This window comes from Bos grunniens, chromosome 8 (genome assembly GCF_055505025.1).
Source record: "Bos grunniens cultivar Pamir isolate PY7600 chromosome 8, Bosgru_T2T1.0, whole genome shotgun sequence".
Lineage (NCBI taxonomy): Eukaryota > Metazoa > Chordata > Mammalia > Artiodactyla > Bovidae > Bos > Bos grunniens.
Window position 1 is genome coordinate 36989990 of NC_141172.1, and position 26455 is coordinate 37016444.

Sequence of the window (26455 nt, forward strand, 5' to 3'; positions counted from 1 at the left end):
AATTACCAGTGGAGAAACAGACAGAGAATAGACTTACAAACATGGGGAGAGGGGAGGAGAGGGTGAGGTGTATGGAGAGAGTAACATGAAAACTTACATTACCATATGTAAAATAAAGAGCCAAGGGAAGTTTGCTGTATGGCTCAGGAAACTTCAAACAGGGCCTCTGTATCAACCTAGAGGGGTGGGATGGAGAGGGAGATGGGAGGGAGGTTCAAAAGGAAGGAGATATATGTATGCTGCTGCTGCTAAGTCGCTTCACTCGTATCCGACTCTGTGCGACCCCATAGATGGCAGCCCACCAGGCTCCCTTGTCCCTGGGATTCTCCAGGCAAGAACACTGGAGTGGGCTGCCATTTCCTTCTCCAGTGCATGAAAGTGAAAAGTGAAAGTGAAGTCGCTCAGTCGTGTCCGACTCCTAGCGACCCCATGGACTGCAGCCTACCAGGCCTCTCCGTCCATGGGATTTTCCAGGCAAGAGTACTGGAGTGGGTTGCCATTGCCTTCTCCGGGATATATGTGTACCTACAGCTGATTCATGTTGAGGTTTGACAGAAGACAACAAAATTCTGTAAAGCAATTATCCTTCAGTTAAAAAAATATATACATATATATATAAAGAATAAACAAACAAACAAAAATTACCAATATACCATAAAAGATAAATTCTCCACAAACTTGTTATGGACATTGCTTCCCTATGTTAGCCAAGCTGGCACAAAGACTGCATAGTGGAATATGGGCCCTCATTTAAATGATATAGATCATTCAGCTTGAATGAAATACAATTCTTCTATTAATAGAAAAAAGACTTAACAATTTTATCTACATAAAAACAAAAATGGAAAAATCAACAAGCCATATGCCACCTATATAGGTACTAAAAGATGAACACTCAGGTCCCTCAGGTATAGTATATCATCTCCAGTCTTTATTTACTATATTTAAATTGTCATATCAAACCCTTTCCCTCATATTGGTCTTTAGAGGCAGGTGTGTGATAGCAACTGATAAGGCTGGACAAAAGGCAATGAGTGAGTGGTTCTTAAATTTGAGTATACATATGAACCACCCAGAGGACATATTAAAACCCAGACTGTAGGGCCACCTACAGAGGTCAACTTATTATATCTGGAGTAAGTATAAGGAATTGGATTTCTATCAAGTATAATGCTGACATTCCCAGCCAGGTCTACACTTTGAGAACCACTGTTCTAAGCCCATAGTTCTCACTATGGCTACATATTAGAATCCCAGAGGAACTTTTTAGACACCGATGCTTGGAAGTCCCAAAGATCAATCATACAGGAAGTTCTGGGAGTAGGTCCTAGGGATTGATATTTTTAAAGCTTCTTAGACAACTAACATGGAAGTAGGGTTGAGAACCCCTAGCCTAATTAAAATGAATCTAAACCAAATCCACAAGGAACAGATGTTTCTTAATACAAAAGCAGGGTAAGGACTTAAGCCTTTATCTGTTGATAGAGCAGCCAAGTGATGAGTATAGATCAAACTCAGTAGTGTGCCCTCAGTTGCTTATATACCCAGGATTGAACTCAAAGTTGTGAGTGCTATCTGCTTTAAAACCCTGGCAGAGTCGAAAGCCAGTTTTTAGGTCATACAGAATGTTTGAACTTTGAAGTCACGTAGGCTACTACCAATTACATATACCATGTTTAGGAACAGTGGCAATAATGCATATTGGTTAACGCTTAAGCTCTGGAGTTAGACCATTTAACATATGTGACCTCTGGCAAGTTACATAAGTCTTGGTCTCTTCATATGGGAGTTAACATAACATTATAGTTATGTTAAAGATTATATGAACATTCAAGTAAGAAGTTAGCTCAGAGTCTGGTACATAAGAGTTAGTGTAATTAAGTAAACCTAAATTTAAAAAAGACTTAATGTAAGTACCTGTAAGCTACACTATAGACATATTAAACTACTAGAAATGCTAAGGAACTGACTGCCCCTTTTCATCTACTTCCACATCAGTCAAGGTCACAGCTCTTCATCACAATAGCTTTGGGATCTCTACTCTCACAAGACTGCAGTTATAGCTTTGTGAACTTAAGTCTTTAGGACCCTTAAAAATTTTAAACCTTCAATAACTACAGAGAGTAACTAATGGGAATAAACACAACTTTTAGAAAGCTATGGAAATATACAGCACAATATTACTAGGAAATAAAGGAAGTTTTTCATGTTCTCTTTCTTTGACCATAACGACTTCATGCATTTTTAATTTCCTGTATTACTTTCCTTTTATTTTCTGCCAAAATATACTAGGGAAAAAAAGTTTCGATCAGGCACAGTCCTTCTCCAACAAACACACTTTGTATAAAAATACTGAATCACTATTCAACACCTGTAGCTGATACAGTGTTGTAGGTCAATTATACCTACAATACTATAAAATGACATATATATATACACAACATGCAAATATATATAAATATATACATATAGTATAATACAGTTATACTCCAACACTACAGGATGGCTCTAATCGAGAAGTGGTTGAGCTTTTGGTGAGGATATGGAGAAAATGGAACTTCCATACATAACTCATGGGAATATAAAATGGTGCAGCCATCTGGAAATAAATCTGGCACTTCTTCCCAAGGTAAAACATAACTGCCATACAGCCCAGCAATCCCTCTGCCACATACATACCCAAAAATTAAAATGCCCCCACAAAAAATAGTACATGAAGGTTCATAGCAGCAAAAAGTAGAAAACACCAGTGCCCATAAACTGATAAATGGATAAGTAAACTGTGGTTTGGCAATAAATTATTTGGCAATAAAAAGGAATAAAGTACTGATACACAAGCTCCAACATGGATGAACCTTTTTACTTTTACTAAGTAAAAAAAGCCAGTCACAAAAGACCACATATTAGAGGGGTCCATTTATATGCAATGTCCAAAATACAAACATCCAGAGTCAGAAGAGTCCTGATTGCCTGTGGCTGAGAGGGGTTGAGAAAAGGGCCGGTGGAGGCGGGGACAGGAGTAGGCGAATGGAGAGTGACTGCTAATGGGTATGAGGTTTTTGGAAGATGAAAATGTTCTATATTAGATTGTGGTGACTGTTGTACAATCCTGTTAATATACTAAAAAAAAAAAATTGAATTTTACACTTAAATGGGCAAATTGAATGCTGTGTGATTTGTCTTAACATAGCTGCTTTTAAGAATTTTAAAAACTTTACAAAAGATTTAAGAATCCTTTGGATCTAAATCTCTAAAGTCTAGATTTAATATTTATACTGCCAACTCTTTCTCCCAAAGTACTTAATGGGTTGGTTTAACTCTAGAAATACAAAACCCTTGCTCAGACAAGGGTTATGCTAGATGAGTCAGAACAACAATCATTAAACACACACACACACACACACAAATAAGTTTTTTGAATCAGGCACTCTGATGTTAACTCCATGATCTTGCTTTACATTATTTGTAGTAAGAAGCTCTAAATTCAGTCTATGTTCATTGAAGAATCTATAGAAAAGGGACTCTTACAAACAGTAAAACTTTCTTAAACCTTAAAACAGTTCAAATAAATCTCTTATTATAACCTGCTTTTTATGAACTAAGAATATTTGTAGCTATAATTTTGAGGAAAAATGAAGTAAGATTAGGAAACAAATGATTTCATTTAGATTCTATAACAATGTTAACTACTAGATCTGGCTTTTGGGGCTAGACTGGTGAAACCGTGGACCTTATATCATAATTCTGTAATGTCTGTCACTTCTCATAGATTAAAAATTGTTTTAAACTCTGATCTGGTTAATATGTTAGAACCAGTAGGTCACCATAAAACTAACTTCTCAACACCACCATTTTAAACTTACTCCCAAAGAATTCCTCTGACAGGTTCCTTGGTCCCAAGTACCATATCCCTCTGCTAAGGCTAAATGACAAGATGTTCAAAATGCACTGTTGCACTCAGAGTTTGGAAATAATCAAGCAGATTACTTTCAACTTATTCTATGAGAAAAATGAATTAATTCACTGATAAATGATAGTACTAGATGAGAAGCATAAATGCAGCCTATATGTACTTAGAATTTATCAAGTTTAAGTACAAAAAAATTGTCTGACAAATACTGTTTTGAAAGTGAAAATTAAAGTTAGAATGACTGGATTATTCGTTTGCAATGTACATATTTAGTAATCCCCCATCTAAGATTGAAGCTGGTCAATGCTTATCTTTGTCTGCTTCTCAGGGCAGATCATTCTCTATCTTTAGAGATCTGGCTGGTAGGAAGTTTGTTATCCTAAAGTGCACTGTGTGCATGCTCAGTCGTGTCCAACTCTCTGTGACCCCATGGACTGCAGCCCACCAGGCTCTTCTATCCATGAGTTTTCCAGGCAAGAATACTGGAGTGGATTGCCATTTCCTCCTCCAGGGAATCTTCTCGACCCAGGGACTGAACCCATGTCTCTCACGTCTCTTGCACTGGCAGGCAGATTCTTTACCACTGCACCACCTGGGAAGCCCAGGGTATCCTGAAACCTACTTTGTGCATTGTACAGAACTTCCTCCCAGAGCTTTTAAAATATGAAAGGTATCCTGATCCCAGTCTTTTCAAGCTAAATACTTAGTTCTTTCAGCTATTCTTCATGATGGCTTTACATTTTACATTTTGAGTTCTAAAGATATCCAAGTAGAGAATAATCAGCCCAGTATAACAGGAACACCAGTCTTATTCTAGGTATCTTGTTTCTAATCAAACACCCTACAGTGTAACTATTTGACAGCTACATTCTGCTGACTAAGTTGGAGCTTACTACTCATTAACAATCTGTATTACTATTGCTAAGCCATATATGCCCATCTCTTGTCAATGCATCCTCCATCCAAGAAAGTAAGAACTTGTTTAATAAGTTATTGAAATTAACATAAACTTGACTATAGTTTTTAACTTTTCTGATAACCATCAAGAACGAAATTTTAACAAGATTTGTCATCACATCCATATGAGGTCATGGGTCTTTCTAGGTGCTTACACCAGCCTTTTGTTATTTGGGACTCTTATCCAGAAACTCATCTATTTTCATACTTTATTTCATATAGTCCTTTGTTCTTTTTGAAGATGTAAGTGATATTTACCACTAAGCTTCTAACACTTTATTTCTCAAAGAAAGTTCAGATACTGTTTTCCTTGTCAGTACTGAAATAATTCCATCCTGTGAAATTATTTTGAACAGATAATTTTAGTCTTCTCATGCATTCTGGGTTTACACTTCCTTTTACTAACATTCACTCTAGTCAAGATAAATTTCTCCTACATTAAAAAATAGCCAGGGACTGTCCAGTGGCTTATGCTACCAAGACAGTGGGCCCAGGTTCCATCTCTGGTCAGGGAACTAGACCCCCACATGCCAACCTGGTGCAACCAAATAAATAAATAGTCAAATAAATGCAAAGACACTGTGATTTATCCTTTAACATTATACCAAACTTAGGCCTATCGCTTGGAAAGTCTTATTCCAAAACCAACTAAGAGCCCCTAAACCTGTAAAAATTTAGTAAGCCTTAGTTCACTTAGTGTTTAAAACTCACCCTATTTCCACACTGTGCCATTTATACAATTATTAATTTTTGGCCAAATAACAACTCCTTTATGGGCCAGAATCAGGTCCCAAGTAGCTGGTTTCTGAGTTCTTTTCTCTAAGAAATAAACACTCAAAACAAATCAAGAACTCTACTTGTTGACAACAGATACACAGATAGCTGAAGTCCCCCACTAATGCGGTATCTTGCCTCTTTGCCATGGTACTCATAAACCCAGAGACTGGTTACTGTTAACCTACCAACTCCATTCCCTTCCTATCCCAGCCTTGATTTACCAATATTTCAAGTCCTTGCCAATCCCACATTTTAATACTCATTTAAACTGTCGGTTCTATTATCATCTACTATGGTAAAAAAAAAAACAAAAAAAAACAGTATGATGGCCCATTTGAAATAAGCCATGTTGGCAACTTAGTCAGAGCCATAAGATGTATCAGAAAAGATAAAAGGGATCTACTTTTAAGCCCTTTCCAGGTATCCTGGAAACATGTGTCAACACCAAAGTCTTTTATACCATTTTTGTAAGAAAAATTACAACTGTTTTAGAATCTTGAACTCACACTTGATAAAAGATTTGGTTGCATATTTTCTACATATATGAAGATGTCACTTGAGTGAAGACTTAAAAGTTTATGTAGTGTTGAATAAATACTAAATCTTTCACCATAGTAAATTTTATAGTAGGATTTTAAAAATAGGTAAGGAAGATGACAATTCAGTGTTAGAGTCTAGGCCCTCAAAGCAAGTTCTTCATACTGCTTTCACATGAACATTTAAATACCTTTGGTTGGGAGAGGGAGATTGGGAAGTAATTGCTGCTTATACAGTTTTTTGGAGGGAAAATAAAAGTGTTCTAAGATTAGTTTGCGATAATGCTCAATCCTGTGACTATATTAAAGACAGTGAATTGTATCCTTTATATGTATAAATTTTATGTGAATTAACTCAGCAATAGCTTTCAGAAAATATTTCAACTCCATTCTAAATAACATCCCACGTTATTATATATTTTCTAAAATATTCTTAAAATGCATAGCAAAAGCCCTAACATACCAGAGGACCAGACAGAAAACCTTACATATTAAATTAAGCTAGGTATTAGGATACCAAACACAAACTACTTATGAGCCAAACGCTGAATGTTAAGGAGCTCTTATTATATTATAACCACTGATCAGAAAGAAAAACAAATGGTACTAGACCAAACATGACTCCTAGATGATCTCTTCAGAAAGACTTATTTGAAAACAATCTTGAAATGGGAGATTTTGCTTCTGCAAACAAAAATATGAATGAAGTCCTCAATATCATGAGCACTTACTCATCATACTCGATATGATAAATAACGTCTTCATCAGCAGCAACAGAATCTGAATTAGATGTAGAGGGTACATTGTCCAATTTTTTTGTGTTCTCTTTGGAATTATGATTTACATTTCCATTAGTCCTTTTACAAGAACTGCCATTCTTCAGTGGAGTTTTGCCACGTGAGTGTCCATCAGAAGCTCTAGTAACACTATGTATACGTGCTTCAAACCAAGCACCAAGGGCGACATCTCTGGCATCCACCAATTCATTTACCTAAAAAAGTTTAAAATTAGTTAATGAAGCGTAACTTCATCTATTGCTTCAAAAACCTTAATATAACTCAAGTTATTTTGAGAGTTATCACGGTTAATATTTGCAGATACAAAAGCTTAAAGTAATTTCAAAGATTAGAACAAAACTATTCTTTTGGATTATACTGTCAAATCTGTTATTTACTAATATGAAAATTAACTTTCCTCCCAATATTCTTCAGTGAAATAGGTATTTTCTTTTACTATTCCTTATCCTTATCTATATTAGACTTTTAAAATATAATTCTTGTGTACCGAAGCGTCATCCTGGCATGTTATTCATTAAGAATGTCACTAACAAAAAGCCAGAACTTTAGAGTATTGTGATTGTGAAACTAATTTGCTCTATTAATTTCTTTAGAATCCTTTGGATAACTTACAGTCAGACCAACCGGAAAACAGTGTATTAAGCCAAAAATAAAAGAGGGACTTGTGCACATGTACAAAGAAAAGTATTTAATGAACCTACCTATACAAAATGGGGTTACGTTTCACCAAAAGTAATTCACTAGCAAATGCATTATTTACTACCTCAAAGGACAAATATAAAGAGAACAGAGCTATAAAGATGCAAAATATATGTAGTCAACTCTAGCGGATGTTCCAGAACTAAATCATACAATCTAACAAAATGTATAAAACAAGGTGTAAGTAAAACAGGTACATCAGAGAAATTTAGATTTACCTAAAGAAGCTGGTTTTTAAAAAAATTATGTCGTCAAAAAGCTGAAGGAATTGGTCTAAAGAAGTTCCTTCAACTTTTAAGTCTTTAAAAAGAAAAAAATGACATGACTAATACAAGCTGCTGCTGCTGCTGCTAAGTCGCTTCGGTCGTGTCCGACTCTGTGTGACCCCATAGACGGCAGCCCACCAGGCTCCGCCGTCCCTGGGATTCTCCAGGCAAGAACACTGGAGTGGGTTGCCATTTCCCTCTCCAATGCAGGAAAGTGAAAAGTGAAAGTCAAGTCGCTCAGTCATGCCTGACTCCCAGCGACCCCACGGACTGCAGCCTACCAAGCTCCTCCACCCATGGGATTTTCCAGGCAAGAGTACTGGAGTGGGGTGCCATTGCCTTCTCCAGACTAATACAAGATCATCACCCAATCAAGCTAGCTCTTTCTGAGTCTAAGACCACTTTAAGGTATCATACAGGGTGGGGTGGGGGTGAGTATATAGTAGAAGTTAATACCTATATACTAGATATTATGCAAGGCTAGTTCAGTTAGGTTTAACAATCTTAATAATTAATAAATCGTATTTTACAGGATAAGGAAACAAAAGCTCTGACAAGTTAACTTGCTCCAAATGGAAGTTAATAAAATGCAAAACTAGGATCTGAAGACACCTTAACCTTAAAGCTTATGTTCTTGCTACTGCACATTGCTATACATTATGTAAGGATATAGCTACCATAGTGATTCCTCCTATGGATCTCAGCATCAGCAAAGTTAACTGAAAACCTTCTGGGAAGGACTGACCATTCTAGATGCCATTAAGGACATTTGGAATTTATGGGAAGAGGCCAATATATCAACATTAACAGGATTTAGGAAAAGTTTATTCCAACTCTCATGGATGAACTTGGAGGAGTTCAGGACTTTAGTAGAGGAAGTAACTGCAGATGTGATGGAAACAGCAAGAGAACTAGAATTAGTTCTACAAATGGATACTGAGGATGTAGGTGAACTGCTGTAATCCCACAGTGAAGCAAATAGATAAGGAGTTGCTCCTTATTAATGAGCAAAGAAAGTGGTATCTTGAGATGGAATCTATTCCTGGTAAAGATGTGGTGAAGACTGTTGAAATGACAAAGGATTTAGAATACTATATAAACTCAGTTGATAAAGCAGTGGCAGGGTTTGAGGGGGTTAACTCTAATTTTGAAAGAAGTGGGTACAATGCTATTCAAAGCCTTGCATGCTACAGAAAACTTGTTTGTGAGAGGAAGAGTCAATTAATGTGGCCAAACTTCATTGTTGTCTTATTTAAGAAACTGCCACAGCCATGACCACCCTAATCAGTCAGCAGCCATTAACATGGACACAAGATCCTCTACCTGCAAAAAGATCATGACTTACTGAAGGCTCAGATGATGACTATTTTTTTTAGCGATAAAGCATTTTTACATTAAGGTATGCACATTTTTTAAAGAAATTATGCTATTATACACTTAACAGACTACAGAATAGTGTAAATGTAATTTTCATATGTACTGGAAAACCAAAAACCTGTGTTACCTGCTTTAGTGAGGTATTCTCTTTTTTGCAGTCATTTGGAACCAACCTTGTATTATCTTTGAGATATACAGATAGCCACATTTAGAAAAGAGTCTTTCATATCGAAGTATTTGATTTAAAAAAACACCCCAAACAAAAGCTCCACACATGAGAGGAAAGGAAAAATCATTAAAAAATAAAATAGCGCCAACAGCAAATACTTGAGGATTTACCATAGCTAGCTAGTTTTGTATGTTCTGTGGAAAACACACAAGCTCTGCACATAAACCTAGGTTTAAGTCCTTGCTTATCACCTACTAAATGTAACCTTAAACAAATTCCTTAACCTGTTCCAGCCTCAGCTTCTTTTACAAAGTAACATACTTTGCAGTGTATTGAGATTAGGTGACAATTTGTATAATGTGCTAACTTAGCAAACATACAGTAGCAACAAATGAAAAAACTCTCCTTCCACTAATTATCAATATATGTTCAATGTTAAGACTTATTAAAGCTCATAGTTTAGTCTTATTATACCATGCTTAGGAAATACATTATCCATTTAATGCTATATACATTGTCTCCTTTAAAAATTACAATACAAAGTCATTCTTATTTCTTAATTAGGCTCAGAAGTGAAAAACACTTGCCCTCAGGAGATATACAGCTAGAAGTGAAGTGAAGTGAAGTTGCTTCGGTCGTGTTCGACTCTTTGTGACCCCATGGACTATAGCCTGCCAGGCCCCTCTGTCCGTGGGGTTTTCAAGGCAAGAATCCCGGAGTGGGTTGCCATTTCCTTCTCTAATACAGCTAGGACTGGGAGCTAATAAAGGCTTCTCAAACTCTGAACAGGATTCCTCTTTATATCATGTTTCTTCAGAGTTACAAATCAAAACACAATATGGTTCTATTTATTTACATAAAGTTCAGATGGAGAAAAAATAGGGATGTAGACATAGGTTAAAAGTTATTATCAGGCTGTTTAACGGTAATAATAGGATAAAGTTAATAAAAAGCAAAGAAATGATTACCATAGAAGTTTGGGTAGTAGTAGTAACTAGGGAGGGGGTAGTTTAATCAAGAGAGGATACATGAGAAGTTTCTGGGGTACTATTATCTATTGCTTAATTTGAGTGGTATTTATGGACAATGACTTTGTAATAGGTTGTTAAGTTCTACTCATATTTGTATTGTCTATTACATTTCATGACCAAAAAGATTTTAAAAAGCAGCATAGTACTTTGGACAAAAGACAGGAAATACTAAGAAATCCATGATGTTTACTTAGTAATTATTGATAACTTTCCTTTTCCTTTATTTGCTACAATGAGCACAGACATATAAAAATGTTTAACAGTGCCACACACTTAGGTAAACCCCAAAAGCTTACTATCAGCAAGCTAAACAGTCATTATTTAAGCCAGAATGAGTCATTTCAACAGCGAGACCTGATATGAGTCATACAAAGCTTCCAGAAAAACCAGAACACCAATTTAGGCATCAGTAGTCCACCTGGTTTCGGAAAATAAACTACTTCCTAGAGTCAGCAATTCAACGTGTTGTACAAGGGGAATAATTGGACCCCTGCCCTCTGCACTATTTTCCAAAGGTTCTCCAAACATGATAGCGATAACTAGTTTCTTACTACACATGAAAAGATAGCTACAACTGACCAAATACTGCTCAAAGTTACTAAATAAGGCAAAACAAGACTGCTATTAGGTAATAACTTCAAATTAAAATTGCATCTTAAGGTTTAAATGTTATAGTCTGTTTTATGTATGCTTACCTGAAAATATTTAATATACTTTTTGTGCCTGCTAATCGTGAGGTCCAAAAATATTTTTAGGCAAAAGGGAAAGCCCCTAAATCTGTTTGCGCATCCATAAAGCAAAATCTTTATAAACCAAAAATTACATAGGTAAGAATTTATGAAAAGAGAAACAAAAATTTCCCAAATTTTAAATAATTCAGACACAACAATGAAATTTTTATATACTTACTATTCAGAGACGTGCTCTAAGGAAAACAGACAAAATTCAAAGCAAACAAATCAAAAGTAGCAGCCTCTAAGCATTTTCAGGCTAGCCCAAAAAGAAGTTAATATCTAGTATGATTCCATGAATTCCATGCAATGGCAATATCATCTGTTTACCCATCATTTCTAGCACCTAGTACAAATACATACTAATATCTTAATATTCAGTGACTGAATTATCCAGAAATAATTCCTTCTATATGAAAGTCCCTAGTCAAAATTTCAAATTCCTATAACAATTACTGAGCTTCATCCAAAAAACCAAGTAAATCTGTACTGGCACTCTTTAACTAACAAGGAAGGTTAAATGTGGCTTTGACTAAACTTTGACTAAATATTACTTTACAAATAACTAGCCTTTTGAGAGTTTACATGCCAGATTCCAAGTGTATTTCTAAATGAGGAAAGGGAGACAATGTACTTACTTGCCAAATTTGTCCAACTCAGAAGATGGCCGAGTTGAAATATGAAACCAAGTCTGATGAAAGTTGAAAGCTCAAGTCCTTAACATCTATGCTATGTATTAATATGAAATATAAGAGATGTTTAAAAAAAAAAGCAAGTATGAGGAATAGTTGACAGCAAAGTGCTAACACTGAAAATAAAATGCAAAAATCTGCTAAGAGAAGTAGTTTCTCATGATGCTCTTCTAAATTAGATTGCGGGAAGGGACACAGTTGGGTATTGAGAAGTGTGCTAAATAGAGAATTTAAATTGACCATAACAGTTTAACTTTGATTAATCTCAGACCTGCAGATATATAAGCTGGTCTTCCTATGAAAACACATTTATACTTATATGGCCCAAAACAAACCTGGTCAAAAGTAGCAGCTTCCAAACGGTTACATTATAAAAAGTTAAAATGTAATAATGTAAGCCTAATATATACAAAGATGGTTACATAAATATTTATAGATATGTGCTTCAGTCGTGTCCAACTGACTCTGAGACCCCATAGACGGCAGCCCATCAGGCTCCACCATCCCTGGGATTCTCCAGGCAAGTACATTGGAGTGGGTTGCCATTTCCTTCTCCAATGCATGAAAGTGAAAAGTGAAAGTGAAGTTGCTCAGTCGTGTCCAACTCTTAGCGACCCCATGGACTGCAGCCTACCAGGCTCCTCCATCCATGGGATTTTCCAGGCAAGAATACTGGAGTGGCGTCCCATTGCCTTCTCCGGGATATACAGAAGTTTTGCACATACATACATGTATTTCCTTGCTGTCAGAGGCTGCTGCTAAGTCACTTTGGTCATGTCCGACTCTGTGCGACCCCATAGATGGCAGCCCACCAGGCTCCCTTGTCCCTGGGATTCTCCAGCCAAGAACACTGGAGTGGGTTGCCATTTCCTTCTCCAACGCATGAAAGTGAAAAGTGAAAGTGAAGTCACTCAGTCATGTCCAACTCTTAGCAACCCCATGGATTGCAGCCTACCAGGCTCCTCCGTCCATGGGATTTTTCAGGCAAGAGTACTGGAGTGGGATGCCATTGCCTTCTCCACTGAGGATCCTATAAACAAGGATATGCCAGAAGCAAGGAGCATATCTAAAGCCTAGGTATTAGCTTCCAATATCATTCTCCAATTAAAGAACTAAGGCTCCTTAGAGAAATGGTTGACTGCAGGACTGGGGCAGAAAACACACAAGATGAGCCTGCAGCACCTTCTAGTGCCAGAAAGAAACGTTTTAACAAAACAAAGATCAAAGAAACCCCAAATGGGGGCATATGGAAAGGACAAAGGAGAAAAAATATCCATACTAGTGTAAATATATGACCAAAAAAATGAAGGGGCAAGTCTCCCATGTAAAAGAATTCCTAATAACTTTTGTAGATAATCTGACCTTAAATATGGAGGATTCTTAACTCTCCATTCCGTAACAACTTACTAAACACAGATGCAGAATACATTTTTTTACCTGAACGTTACTGACCACAGCAGAGATGTTTCAATATTCACTTGCATAACAAATTGCCGGTCACAGGCCTTAGTTGCTGCAAAAATCCCCCAGTCAATAACGTGTTACGGAGAAGGAAATGGCAACCCACTCCAGTATTCCTGCCTAGAGAATTCTGCAGACAGAGGGGCCTGGTGGACTGCTGTCCATGGGGTCGCATACAGTCGGACATGACTGAAGCGACTTAGCAGCAGCAGCAATAATGTGTTAAGAGTGGGCTACATATATATAGTCACTTAATCTCAAAGAATACAGTATGCAAAAGGGGATGAGGGAGAATAACTTGACAGTGAAGAAACGTGACAAACACCATCTTAGCCAGGTGATTAAGGTTCACAATGATAAGTTACTATTCATTTAAAACTTAAATAATTACAAAATAGAACGTTAACAGTACAATGCCCTAGACATGTCATTGAAAATAGCACTTTACCTCTGAGCATTGAAAATAGCACTTTATCTCTGTGTTCTTCCTCCCCAAGTATTTAAATTCAGTCTAACAATGAAGAAAACATATTCTAATGTTGCATTTTACAACTACCTGACCAATACACCTCAAAATTGTCAAAGTAATCAAAAACAAAGTCTGAGAAACTGCCACAGCCAAGAGGAGCCTAAGGAGATGACTATTTAGTATAAACTAATGTAAATGTAATGTGGTAACCTAGATGGGATTCTGGAACATAAAAGACATTAGATAAATGCTAAGGAGATATGGTTCATTAATTGTAAAAATATGCCACACTAATGTAAGATGTTAACAGGGCAAACTGGGTGTAGGATATATGGGAACTCTGCAGTATCTTCCCAACTATGCTGTAAATCTAAAACTGTTCTAAAGTAACAACTTTATTTTTAAAATAATGTGAAAAATTATCAAGTAGAAAGTTTTGGTAAATGAAAGAGGGATGAAACCAGTGAGTGAAACAGACAATTTGCCAAGTGCACTTTCAATATTAATAATTTGATCTGAACTGAGAACATTATATGAAAGCACTAATTTATATGTTTTGTATGTATCATGTCAGTTTATTCCCAGACTTTTGCTTTGTTACTATAATTTTTTTTCTTTTACTAAATGACCATAGTAAGGAAAGCCATTGATATTTAAACAGCCACTTTGCTGATGGCTCATAATGCTCTTATGTATTTTCTCAGCTTACCAGGTATTCCTAAGTATTAACTGCCTTCTCCAGGATTTACAATATTTTGTTTTTTGCTTATCTGTATTATCTAGAACTTCTAGAAAGATGTTAAACAATAGCATTAACAGGCTTCTTTGTCTGGTTCTACCTTTAATGGGAATGTTTGTGGCTTTTCCCCACCATTAAGCATGATGCTGGGTATGGTTTAAAATATTCATCTATTCCATCTGTTCCTCTTACCAAGGATTTTTTTTTAAGTCAGAAATAAATTCAAATTTTTATTTAGATGCAGAAAACAGATTAGATCATTTGTTTTCTTTGGTTATATTAATATGATGAATTATATTAAAATGTTTCCTAACAATAAACTATCCCACTTCCTGACAAACCACACTTGATCAACGTATGTTCCTCTAATATATAGTTATTACTTTATTTGCAAACTATAACTTAGATTTTACATCAGTATGTAGTGATACTAATGTGCTTTTATAATCATGTTTTCAGTATCAGTGTTATACTAAATTTATAGAACAAATGAAAGCTTTCCTTTTTTTAAAATCTTGTGGCTCAATTTAGATATCATTATTATTTTTTATGGGTTTAAAGCAATTCAGTGTAGTGTAGCCAGGCCAGGTGCTTTGATACACCTCTTCACCAGTTTTGATTTTTTCCTTTTTTGTGGATCTGTTTGCATTTTTTCATAGATCTTGATTTGCATTTCTTAAGTAATTCATTTTGTCTACCAACCTTTAATTTTTAGCCTTGAAAAAGCTCTGAAAAATTAAGTTTGGGTCCCAGTTTACCTCAACCATTAAGAATTATGAAAAAATATAAGGCTAAAGATGAAGCAAAAGTGTTAATTATTTCTACAAAATTTACTAGAATTTGAAGAAGTTGCTAGATAACAAAGGTCAATAAATCAATCACATTTCTATATAGCAAACAAACTAATTTTAAAAGGTAACCATTTATAATAGCATCAAAAACAAAGCTACTAGAAATAAATCAAAGGTATGTAAAGAGGAAAGTAATGGAGAAAGATGTCAAAGATCTAAATTAATGGAGACATCTATCATTTCAATAATGAGGGACTCAACACTGTAAAAATGTCAATTCCTCAAGGTGGTCTACAGATGTGGTTTCCACTGAAATTCCACCAGTATTTTTATTTCTAGGTAAAAATTCCTAAAGAAATTCTTGAACATGTATACCAGGATACACATAGTTGGCTCAAAACAGCACTGTGTATAACAGCTAAAACTGGAAACAACCCAAATATCTATTCATCATGGGTTAGATAAATGTATTATGGTATGTTAATAAAATGGAATAATACAAACAGTGAAAAAATATAGCCACATGTGACAAATTTCAAATACAGGCAATACAAAATGTTGTTTAGAGATAAATAACTAGTAACACTAAAGAAAAATGGAATGATCATGGATGTCAGAACATGTAGTTTACTTCTGAGGGGGAGAGAGTAAGATGTACTCTGGTATGGGCATACAAGAGGCTTCAGAAAGCAATTACGTAACCTTCATGGAATTACACAGGTGTTTGCTTTTATGCTCTGAACCACTCAGTATAGTTTGTCTACACAACTTTCACTGTTTTTTCAATATTACTTTTAAAAAAGTTAAAAATAAAAAGTTAAAATATTAACAACTCAAATCTTTACTTTCAAATGGCAATCAATGTTTACTTATCCACAACATCCTGAAGAGAATACATCTATATTCTCACAATTAACAAGAAGTCTGAGGAAGACAACATACCTTATATAGTCCAATGCCAGGATCAATAAGAAAATCACGAGTTGATGTAGACGGCTGACTGGAAGGTCCCACCCTTGGGGTTTTCTTTACTTTAGGTGGACTATTAGAATAGGGTTTGGCCTGTATATCAGTCTGTTTTGATGTGCTAGGAAGGTCAGGGTCTGGGCGAACTAGTAGCTGAATTATATCATTAAGTCCAACATCATAGTCAAATAAAGTATATCCATTTTCCAACTGGAAAAAAAAAGGACAGAAAAAGATTAAAATGCTTCTCTCAAAACTCGGTCTTTTTACATCCTTAGTTACCCAAATGCCCTAGTCAAATTATTAATATAAATTCCCAACATTACAATTTAGTGATCTTGAAGCCATTCCTATGGCCTCTGATGTCAGCATCTTCTCAGTTTGCCTGTGTGTGCACTCAGTCACGTCCGATTCTTTGAGACGCCATGGACTGTAGCCTGCCAGGCCCCTCTGTCCACGGAATTTTCCAGGCAAGAATACTGGAATGGATTGCCATTTCCTATTCCAGGGGATATTCCCAACCCAGGGATTGAACCCTCATCTCCTGTGTCTCCTGCATTGGCAGGTGAATTCTTTACTACTGCGCCACGTCGGAAGCATCTTCTCAGAACCTCAATAAATGTTTAGGAATCATTCTATGTCAACTATAGGGAAAACAGACAGCCACTGAAACCAAATATTATCACTGCTGCTGTGATATCATCTAGGCAGAAAAACTCATCTTCAACAAGTTCCATGTATTTTAATGAATCCACTACAAGAAACAAAAGGTGAATTTTCAAAGTGAATTGTTTTATAACTTTGTGTTCATAAAGACATTTAGTTAACAATTTTATCTCTCTGAAGCAGTAACTTTAAAAACTAAGTAGAAAAAAATTTAAGCATGAATGGTAACAATGCTTATTCATGCTACTACAACTTGCTCAAAGTTTTCTGTAAAGGTGATCAAGTTGAATTATACAAAGTATTCCAGGATGACTAGTGAAATATTTTGTAACTTATCCATATTTTGGCAAGGTTTCTATAAAGGACTGAATTGCATCCACCATTCCCACTCTCACTCCTCCCAAATATGTTGAAGTTCTAATCCCAAGTAACTCAGAATGTGAACATATTTATCTGGAAATAGGATCTTAACAGAGGTCATCAAGTTAAAACTAGATAAGGGTGGACCCTAATCCATTATGATTAGTGTCCTTATAAGAAGTTGAAATTTGGACAGACAAACATGTGGAGAAAACAGTAACATGACTGGAATGATGTATCTACAAGCCAAGCACACCAAGGACTGCTATCAAAACATCAAGAAGCTGTTTGAAGGAAGCAAGAAAGGATTCTCCCCTAGAGGATAGCACGGCCCTGCTGACAAGTTGACTTGGGGCGTACAGCTAACAGAAATGTGGGACAAAATATATCTCTTAAGCCACCTAGGGTTTGATACTTTGTTATGGAAGCCCTAGGAAACTAAGTCTCCATTCTGTTTCTTTATACAATTTAGTTGGCCATTTCACTAAACTCCTTAAAGCTCAGAACTATCATTTCCCAGGAAACACAACCAATTTAATCCCTAGTCATTTTCCCCTTTGTATGTAATCTCTGTCACCATCCACAGCTCTAACACAATAAGGCCATATGTGAGAAGTCAACCAAAGAGACAAGAATAAAAATCTGTCTTTGAATGACAAACTTACTAGTGTATTAAATAAGTACCTTTAATTCAAGCAATCCAAAACATACTTAGAACAATCCTACACATTACAGGACTGCAAAGAGATCAAAGCAGTCAATCCTAAAGGAAATTAGTCCTGAATATTCATGGGAAGGACTGATGCTGAAGCAGAAACTCCAATACTTTGGCCACCTGATGCAAAGAACCGACTCAATGGAAAGACCCTGATGCTGGGAAAGATTGAAGGCAGGAGGGGAAGGGGACAACAGAAGATGAGATGGTTGGATGGGAGATGGTTGCATGGCATCACCGACTCGATGCACATGAGTTTGAGCAGACTCTGAGAGTTGGTGACGGACAGGGAAGCCTGGTGTGCAGTAGTGCATGGGCTCTCAAAGAGTCAGACACGACTGAGCAACTGAACTGAACACATCACAGGTGTTCCCAACTGTTAAACAGAACAAGGGATTGAGAAATTAAAAGTTCCCAATAGTGGAATTAAACGAGATATTATCTAACAGACTAACATGCTTCTTTCAAATAAGTCTAAGGAATCTCCCAAGTCAGTAAGCAGATAAGCCCTTATCAGGATAGGATGTTAACATGGCTTATCTGATTAGAAAAACAAGAACTCCTAATCCTCAACTACTGGGAAAACCTCAATAAGCAAAAAACTACATGTTCACACCTTCATTTTGCCTGTCTCCAACAGCATCCCCACCTCATCAAAAAAAAAAAAAACCTAACAGCACAGAACATGAAAATTAACTGATAGGACATTCCCCCAAATGAAGATACCCATATGAAGGCATAAAATAGAAATCAGGCCCATATGAGTAACCTGTAACCACTGTTCCTCAATCAGTTATGCTAGCTAGAATAGCCACTTTTACCCAGATGATGATGAGTCCTTTCCTAATTCATAGGCACTCTCAGAAGTTTTTCTGAAACAGTGATTATCCATCCACTGCACAGCAAGTTCCACAGAGTTTTGCTATTGTGCAGAGTTGTGAAGACTGTTGGAATGATTTGTTACTTTAAAAGTACCAAGAATTCCCTGGTGGTCCAGTTGTTAGGACTCTACTGCGGAGGGCAGTACACTCCCTGATTGGGGAACTAAGATTCTGAAAGTGAAAGTCACTTAGTCACGTCTGATTCTTCAGCACCCCATGGACTGTAGCCCACTAGGCTCCTCTGTTCATGGGATTCTCCATGCAAGAATACTGGAGTGGGTAGCCATTCCCTTCTCCAGGAGCCATGCAGCCAACTGAATAATAAAAGTACTAAAGTCCTCCCAAATTTAACAAAAGTATAGACTGAAAATTACCTGCACTTAAACTATGCTGAGTAGGGGAGAAACAGATTGGTAATTTGAAACTTACACTTATGAGTTTCAGGCATTTAACTAATGAATGTCTCATTGTAGAATATGTTTGAGAACTGCCATTCCACAAGATGTGGCTGAAGAACTTATAATATTAGAGAGGCAGGGATAGTCCTATAATTTTTTTCTTTGAATTGGGTTGAAGAAATTATAGGTAACAGTAAGAATTACAACTGTGATGCAAGGGAAAACTAGGAAGCAAACACCAAATGGCAGTGGCTCAGAAGGCAGAGAAGTCATTCCCAAGAGGCTACTGATAAGGGCTGCAGGTGGAGACCATTACTAACTTTCATCTATCTTTCACAGCATATATACTACAGAACACACACACCTACACCCACACCCCCACCCCCAACCCCACTCCCCCACCCCCGCTCCTTCAAGTAGGCAAACACTTTTACTTTGTACTGCACGTGAAAACTGAGTACAGGGGCAAAAGAAAACTTTCTTCTGGTTCATGCTTCACATCTACAATCTACTCTAAGAGTTCCTACAGTGGTACAGGGAAGAGAAGAGGGAAGAGAATCTTTTCAGAGTAGGAAAAGCTCTGGATTCTCAAAGATTTAGAGATCCACCAATACAACTCCTTAAACAAACCCCCAGGGAGCAAACTCAACCTCTCAAAGAATATCTAAATGAGGTTACCCTACTTTAACTGGAACTTACAGCCCAGAATTGCTGCTCTCCCCATTTTGACTCTCAAAAGTAGAGTCAATCACACAATTACAGTGCTGCTCAAGCTTCATTTGCATACCTACCACCTGGGGACCTTGTTAAAATAAGGATTCTAGTTCAGTGGGGCTGGTCAGGTGAAGCTAATGCTGCTGGTCCTGCTGATGCAGGACCCATACTCTGAACAGTAAGAAACTAGTATGAGGCTGACTTCCTACAAAATGCATTTTCAAACTCTGATGTTCATCAGTATCTCCCATGGGGTCTTGTTAAATTCAACCACTTGCAATTTTAGGGTGAGGTGAACATCTATAATAAATATCTACTAAGTGATTCTGATGTTTTATCAGAGATTAAAAGCAAGAGACCAAACATACAAAGGTGGAAGAGGAGGCAATTTACATCATGGACACTGTGAATGTTTTTTTATTTATGACATTTTTCACTATGTGGCAGTAAGGTATCTTGAGGAAGGAGTGTATTTTCCTAATAAGCACAAAACTCTGACTTCTCAAAGATTTAGAGATTCACCAATATAACTCTTCCTTAAAAAAATTCCGACCTCCAGGGTGCAAATTCAGCTTCTCAGAGAAGCATATCCAAATGAGGTTACCCTACTTTACCTGGAATTTACAGCCTTGCTCTCTCTCCATTTTGACTCTCAAAGGTAGCATCGATCTATTCTGTCCTTTCTCCTTTTGACTCTCAAAAGAGCATTTTACAGGATAAGGGCAGGTCTTTGACACCAATCCAGTAGAAACCTACTACAGACACACTATCTTGTCCAAGGACTGTAGACTGTATTTCCAAAGGAGAATAGAGATAATAATCACTCCCATGGCTACTTGTCAGCTTGTAAATAAATACCTGGAGCACTATCTTTCTTCTGTCTCCAACTAAGTAGGAACCCAAGGTCCATTCCTAATTCCTACTTGTCTACCATTAAAGAGAAATGAAAGCAGAGAGTTGTCAACTGTCCTGGGCTAAGAGGTACATAAGGTTGTTATCCTCAACAGTTTTCCCATGAGCCTGGAATCACTTCGTGGTGTCCTGAAAATGTACTCTGATGCCTTGAATTTATCACAATCCCTTCCTTTCCCTCAAGACAGCCAGGTGCACATTTTCTTTTTATCGTATTTTTATTATTAGACAGTAAGAGGTGTTGCCTGAGAATACATTTTCATTCTTCATTTCTATCTCTAGTGAAGTTAAAAAGTATCCTGGGAATTTATGTACTATTGTCCCTAGCTAGAAAATAAAATTCAATAGACTTGATTACATGCTTCTCACTTTTGATCAAAAGATAAAAAAGGTATTAGCCACAGGAGGCACAGCGATATAAAGTTGCATAAAGTTTAATACACATACATTTATTTCTAAAGCAAAGTTTAACTCGAACAGCTGTTTTTGTTAAGTCTAACACTAGAAGATCAATATAAAACTAACTACTATCAAAGATGCCATCTCTTGCTGTTGTTGTTTAGTCGCTAAGTCCTGTCCGATTCTTTGTGACCCAGTGGACTGCCAGGCTCCTCTGTCCATGGGATTTCCCAGGCAAGAATAGTGGAGTGGGTTGCCATTTCCTCCTCCAGGGGATCTTCCCCATCCAGGATCAAACCGTGTCCCCTGCTTTCCCTGGGAAGCACATGATATTTCTTACTTAAAACAATCCCTGGCTCTTTCTTTCTCAGAGTGTAATCTCATTACTCTAAAATTTCTGGACAGTTTCAAATGGTAAGCCTACGAAGGGGAGAAAAATATTCCTTTCAAACAGTAAGCTGTAGGGAAAAAAAAAGGCTTCTTCTACCAAATCAAAGAGAGTTACACTTATTTCAAACAACAGGATTGGAGCCAAACTATGATCAGCTGGAGGATGCCAACTTCATTAGTTGATTAACATTTTTTAAAAAAGAAAAAGATAAAGATAGGACGGGTCTGAGTGTCTTGATACAGACCATGTGAGTAGGAAAAATCTTCAATGGGCCAGACCAAGGCCATACCGTTCAACTACCAGCGACGCCGACAGGCAACCTCACCGCCAAAAAACACTTTCAGCCTTCAAGTGTGTACCGCTGGCTATGCTCCAATTACTGTGTCAAAAGCCTGAGTGAGGGTTCTATTAGAAGGTGAAGGATAAGAGCAAAACAAATCTTTTGTACTGCTTTTCACTCTTCGAACAACCCCCTTGGCCCAAACTGGGCAGTTTAAGCCTGGTCCCGGGTTACACCAACAGCTTCTTCAGCAGGTCTCTAATCTCCCCTACGACAGATTCGATTCTAGGAAAGGAGGTGGGGTGGGGAAGCAGAAGTTCTGGAAACCCTTCGAATCTTCAGTGTATACAAATCCCTTCCACAGTGAGGAGGCGGACTTACAATCCTGTGCCCCATAGGGAGCAATATCTAAGTTTCCCCTCCCACTTGGGAGTCGGCAGCCCGTCTGAGGTACGGAAGCGATACGAGCCGTTAGCCGGGTCAGCACGGCCGGGAGCCGGAGCCTCCTGCCCTCCCCACCCGCACTTTGGCATGGCCGCCAGAGCCCGCTGCCCTCCCCGCCCTCCAGGGGCCACGGACCCCACCAAGCGCGGGAAAGGAGGGACCCCAGGCACTCTGGCGGGCTGTGCCTGCGGCTGCTGCCCGGCTTGGCAAGAGCGGTAGGTCTCGGCGCTCCGGGCGCCCCCGCCTCCGACCCCACCAAGCGCACCTGCAACTCCGGTGGCCGGGACCCCGCTGCGCCCCACAGGCGGGGCCAGGGCCGCACTCTGAGCCTCGCGGGCTGCCCATCCGAAGTGGAGCCAGGTGCGCTCTGTGCGCGCGGTACACCAAGCCCTCCGGCCCGCCCAGCCCAAGCATCCCGCTGCCCTTGCTAGGGCTTCCAAAGAAGTGCGTTGGGCGCGCCTTACCTGCTTGCCCCGGTAGAAGAGGCGCTGGCACTCGGGCCGTACGTCGAACAGCGCCCACACCCGTTCGCGCAGTTCCTCAATTGTGGCTTTCCGAGACACGTCCTCAATGGTGCGCGTCTGCGAGCCGTCGATGGTGCGAACCTGGATCCACATCTCGGCGCCGGGAGAAGGGGCCGGCTCCGCTTTGTCTCCCCCTGCGCTCCGGGCGCCGCGCCCCGCCCGGCCCGCGCCGCTTCCCCGGCGGCTCTGGCTCTCAGCGGCTGGCCGGCGAGCGCGCGCACAAGGGAGGAAGACTGACCAGGCGCCGGGCCCGACAGGCGGCGGTGAATCCTAGACAGTGCGCCCACCCAACAGAGCTGGAAAGGGAAGGAAAACGAAACCAGTCGGAAGCTCGGTTGCTATTGCAGCCCCCGCCTCACAAATAGGAAGCAGCCTTGTCTGCGCTGCGCGGAGTGTTTACTTATAGAGCTCTAGCTCCCACATGGAGGTCACGGCGCCAACCCGGATCTCGCGAGATCTACGCCGGGCTCCGCCTTAAAGAGGTAGCGACTAGGGAAGAGGCTGTAGACCAGAGGGAACTAAAATGGGAGGGTGCCGAGAGGACGCGACAGAGGGGCGGGGCCGCCGAGAGCCGTTACTTGCGCCTCGGCCTGCACCTGGGCCTTGGACACGCCCTCTAGCCTTGGGGTGTCTGGCGGTTACAAGGCCGCCCACTCGGATTCCCGCTTTGGTCCAGGTTTCGGTACCCAGGGTGCCAGCGACTCCTCAGGCTTAGCGGGTTCGGTTCTATGGTCTCAAAAACACACCAAAGATAAGAAATTCTGACGTGCACTTGTATGATCAAGAAAAGGGGAGTGGGTGCGTGCGGGTGCAGCCTAAATTTGTGAGAAATCACGTCAGGATATGAACCCGCTCCACCGCTCTTTGCCAGACACTGTCAGCCACGCGGCCTGGCTGGGCCGGCCACCCAGGAAAGACCCTGGGGACCCTTCTGCTTCGCGAAGTCGTTTCCCGCCAGGCCCGAATGCTGCCTTCGCGCGGAAACCCGCATCCTGGGGTTTCCCGCCGCTGAGCTGAGGTGGCGGCCCTAGGCGGGCAGACTAAGGGCCTGTTGGGATCGTCCTCTTCCGGCCCGCTGCGCTCGCAACCCTACCTCAGGCCTCGGAAGTGTTGGTGCCGCCGCCCGGAGGGCCCTTCGCAGTTACCGATTGTGGACCTGAGTTAGCCAGCATTTGGGCTGAGGGATTGCAGGGTCGTGGATAATGCTTTAAAAGGATGCAAAATTACACATCTCTGAAGAAGTCCAGAGATCCTACTAGGAATAAATTATCAGAAATAGGCCCAAAGCACGTTACTTAAGACATCAAACAGTGCGCTTACTTCAATTAAGAAGGAAGAGAGCATATGAAGGTAGAAAAAATTATACATATATAAAAGATTTGAACTTAATATTTGCCAAAATCCATAACTTGACTATTCAGACTGGTGCAGATTATTAGCATAAAGGCAGAGCAGCATTTTTGTTATAACCACTTGAAATAATTGCCAGTACAGAGATCCAGTAGTAAGATTGAAAAAAAAAAAGATGGCCCAACAGGGGAGGGACAGAAAAAAAATGGAATACCTATACAGACTTGGTCTCTGCTCTTGGAAATTTTACATTCGCTGTATCTTCTAGATATAATTCATCTTGTCTGTTCCTAAGTAAAGCAAATACTGAGTATTCATTACAGGTAACTATTAAGCACGCTTATAACCTGTCCCAATAAGGGATAGCTATTTGCTATTATAGGATATCCTATGCCATTGTGGAAGCATATTAAGAACTTTTTTTTCTAATTCTCTGCTTACAAAGAATTTACAATCCAGTTGAGATAAGATTTAGAAAGCATGAAAATATTAAAGAATAGTACTAAATAGTCTGCTTTTGATTAAAGCAACAATTAGACATGAGAGACTAGAATTAGAGATGAGGGACTAGAATAATCTGTGAGCTTAAAGACAGGGGTACACCTTGACCTGAGTTAAATGGTATACTGTAAGGAAGACGGTATTTAAATGATCAGTTCGCAGATTGAGATAGGCCTGAATTGTAAACTCAGTTTCGCTCTTTACTTAAAATACGATCTTGGAGAGATTGTTTACTTCAGTTTCTTCAGTGTAAAATGGTGCTTGTAATGTCTAAAGAGTGTAGAGGGTTCAGCATAATGCCTATCCTTAGCTGGTACACAATCATTTTTGTGCTCTTATGGAGATTTAGTTAAGTACAGAACGCTCTCAGAGGAGAGAGTGCTTAAGCAAAGACTGAAGGTACGCATTTTTGCAGTCCAGTAGGAATTGCATGTAAGAGAAAGTTTGACTAAATGGAGAAGAGCAGAGTGTGAAGCTTAGCATTCAAAGCAGTAGATTTTGTGGGCCCCAGGGAGAAATTAAGGTTTTTACTGGAGTCCACTGATGTGATTAAATAGGCCTTTGGAAAGACAGCAGAAGGAATGTGGAAGGATGCCTTAGGGAAAAACTAAGTGGGGGGTGGGGGTGGAATGCTGTCAGAAAGCTTACTGAAGAGGTAATTGTGTCAGTTTTGGTGAAATTTGTGGCAGTGGGTGAGAGAGGAAAGGGTAGATTCTAGAGTATTCTAGAAAATCAAGCCTATCAGGCTTGCAGAATGTGTGGATATGAGGAATGAAGAAAATACTAAGAATAATTCTCGTTTCTAGTTTCAGTTCAGTTCAGTTCAGTGGCTCAGTCATGTCCAACTCTTTGTGACCCCATGAATCACAGCACGCCAGGCCTCCCTGTCCATCACCAACTCCCAGAGTTCACTCAAACTCATGTCCATCGAGTCGGTGATGCCATCCAGCCATCTCATCCTCTGTCATCCCCTTCTCCTCCTGCCCTCAATCCCTCCCAGCATCAGGGTCTTTTCCAGTGAGTCAACTCTTCGCATGAGGTGGCCAAAGAATTGGAGTTTCAGCTTCAGCATCAGTCCTTCCAATGAACACCCAGAACTGATCTCCTTTAGAATGGACTGGTTGGATCTCCTTGCAGTCCAAGGGACTCTCAAGAGTCTTCTCCAACACCACAGTTCAAAAGCATCAATTCTTCGGCGCTCAGCTTTCTTCACAGTCCAACTCTCACGTCCATACATGACTACTGGAAAAACCATAGCCTTGACTAGACAGACCTTTGTTGGCAAAGTAATATCTCTGCTTTTCAATATGCTATCTAGGTTGGTCATAACTTTCCTTCCAAGGAGTAAGCGTCTTTTAATTTCATGGCTGCAGTCACCATCTGCAGTGATTTTGGAGCCCCAAAAAATAAAGTCAGCCACTGTTCTGTTTCCCCATCTATTTGCCATGAAGTGATGGGACCAGATGCCATGATCTTCGTTTTCTGAATGTTGAGCTTGAAGCCAACTTTTTCACTCTCCACTTTCACTTTCATCAAGAGGCTTTTGAGTTCC

At 39.2% G+C, this 26455-nt stretch overlaps 1 protein-coding gene across 6 annotated transcripts in view; it reads right to left on the reverse strand.

The window, feature by feature from the left end:
• The window catches only part of UHRF2 (ubiquitin like with PHD and ring finger domains 2), a 72921-nt gene extending 49398 nt beyond the window's left edge, over window positions 1-23523 (reverse strand). For all 6 annotated transcript variants that reach the window (XR_015169579.1, XR_015169581.1, XR_015169580.1 and 3 more), the window contains exons 1-3: window positions 22993-23523; window positions 16345-16578; window positions 6912-7171 (exon numbers count right to left, since the gene is read on the reverse strand). Coding sequence is in view for 2 of the 6 variants with exons in the window: in XM_086415169.1 (XP_086271295.1) it covers window positions 6912-7171; window positions 16345-16578; window positions 22993-23145 (647 nt within the window). In the remaining 4 variants the exon portion in view is untranslated. The remainder of the gene's footprint in view (window positions 1-6911; window positions 7172-16344; window positions 16579-22992) is intronic.
• Window positions 23524-26455: the final 2932 nt, after the last annotated feature.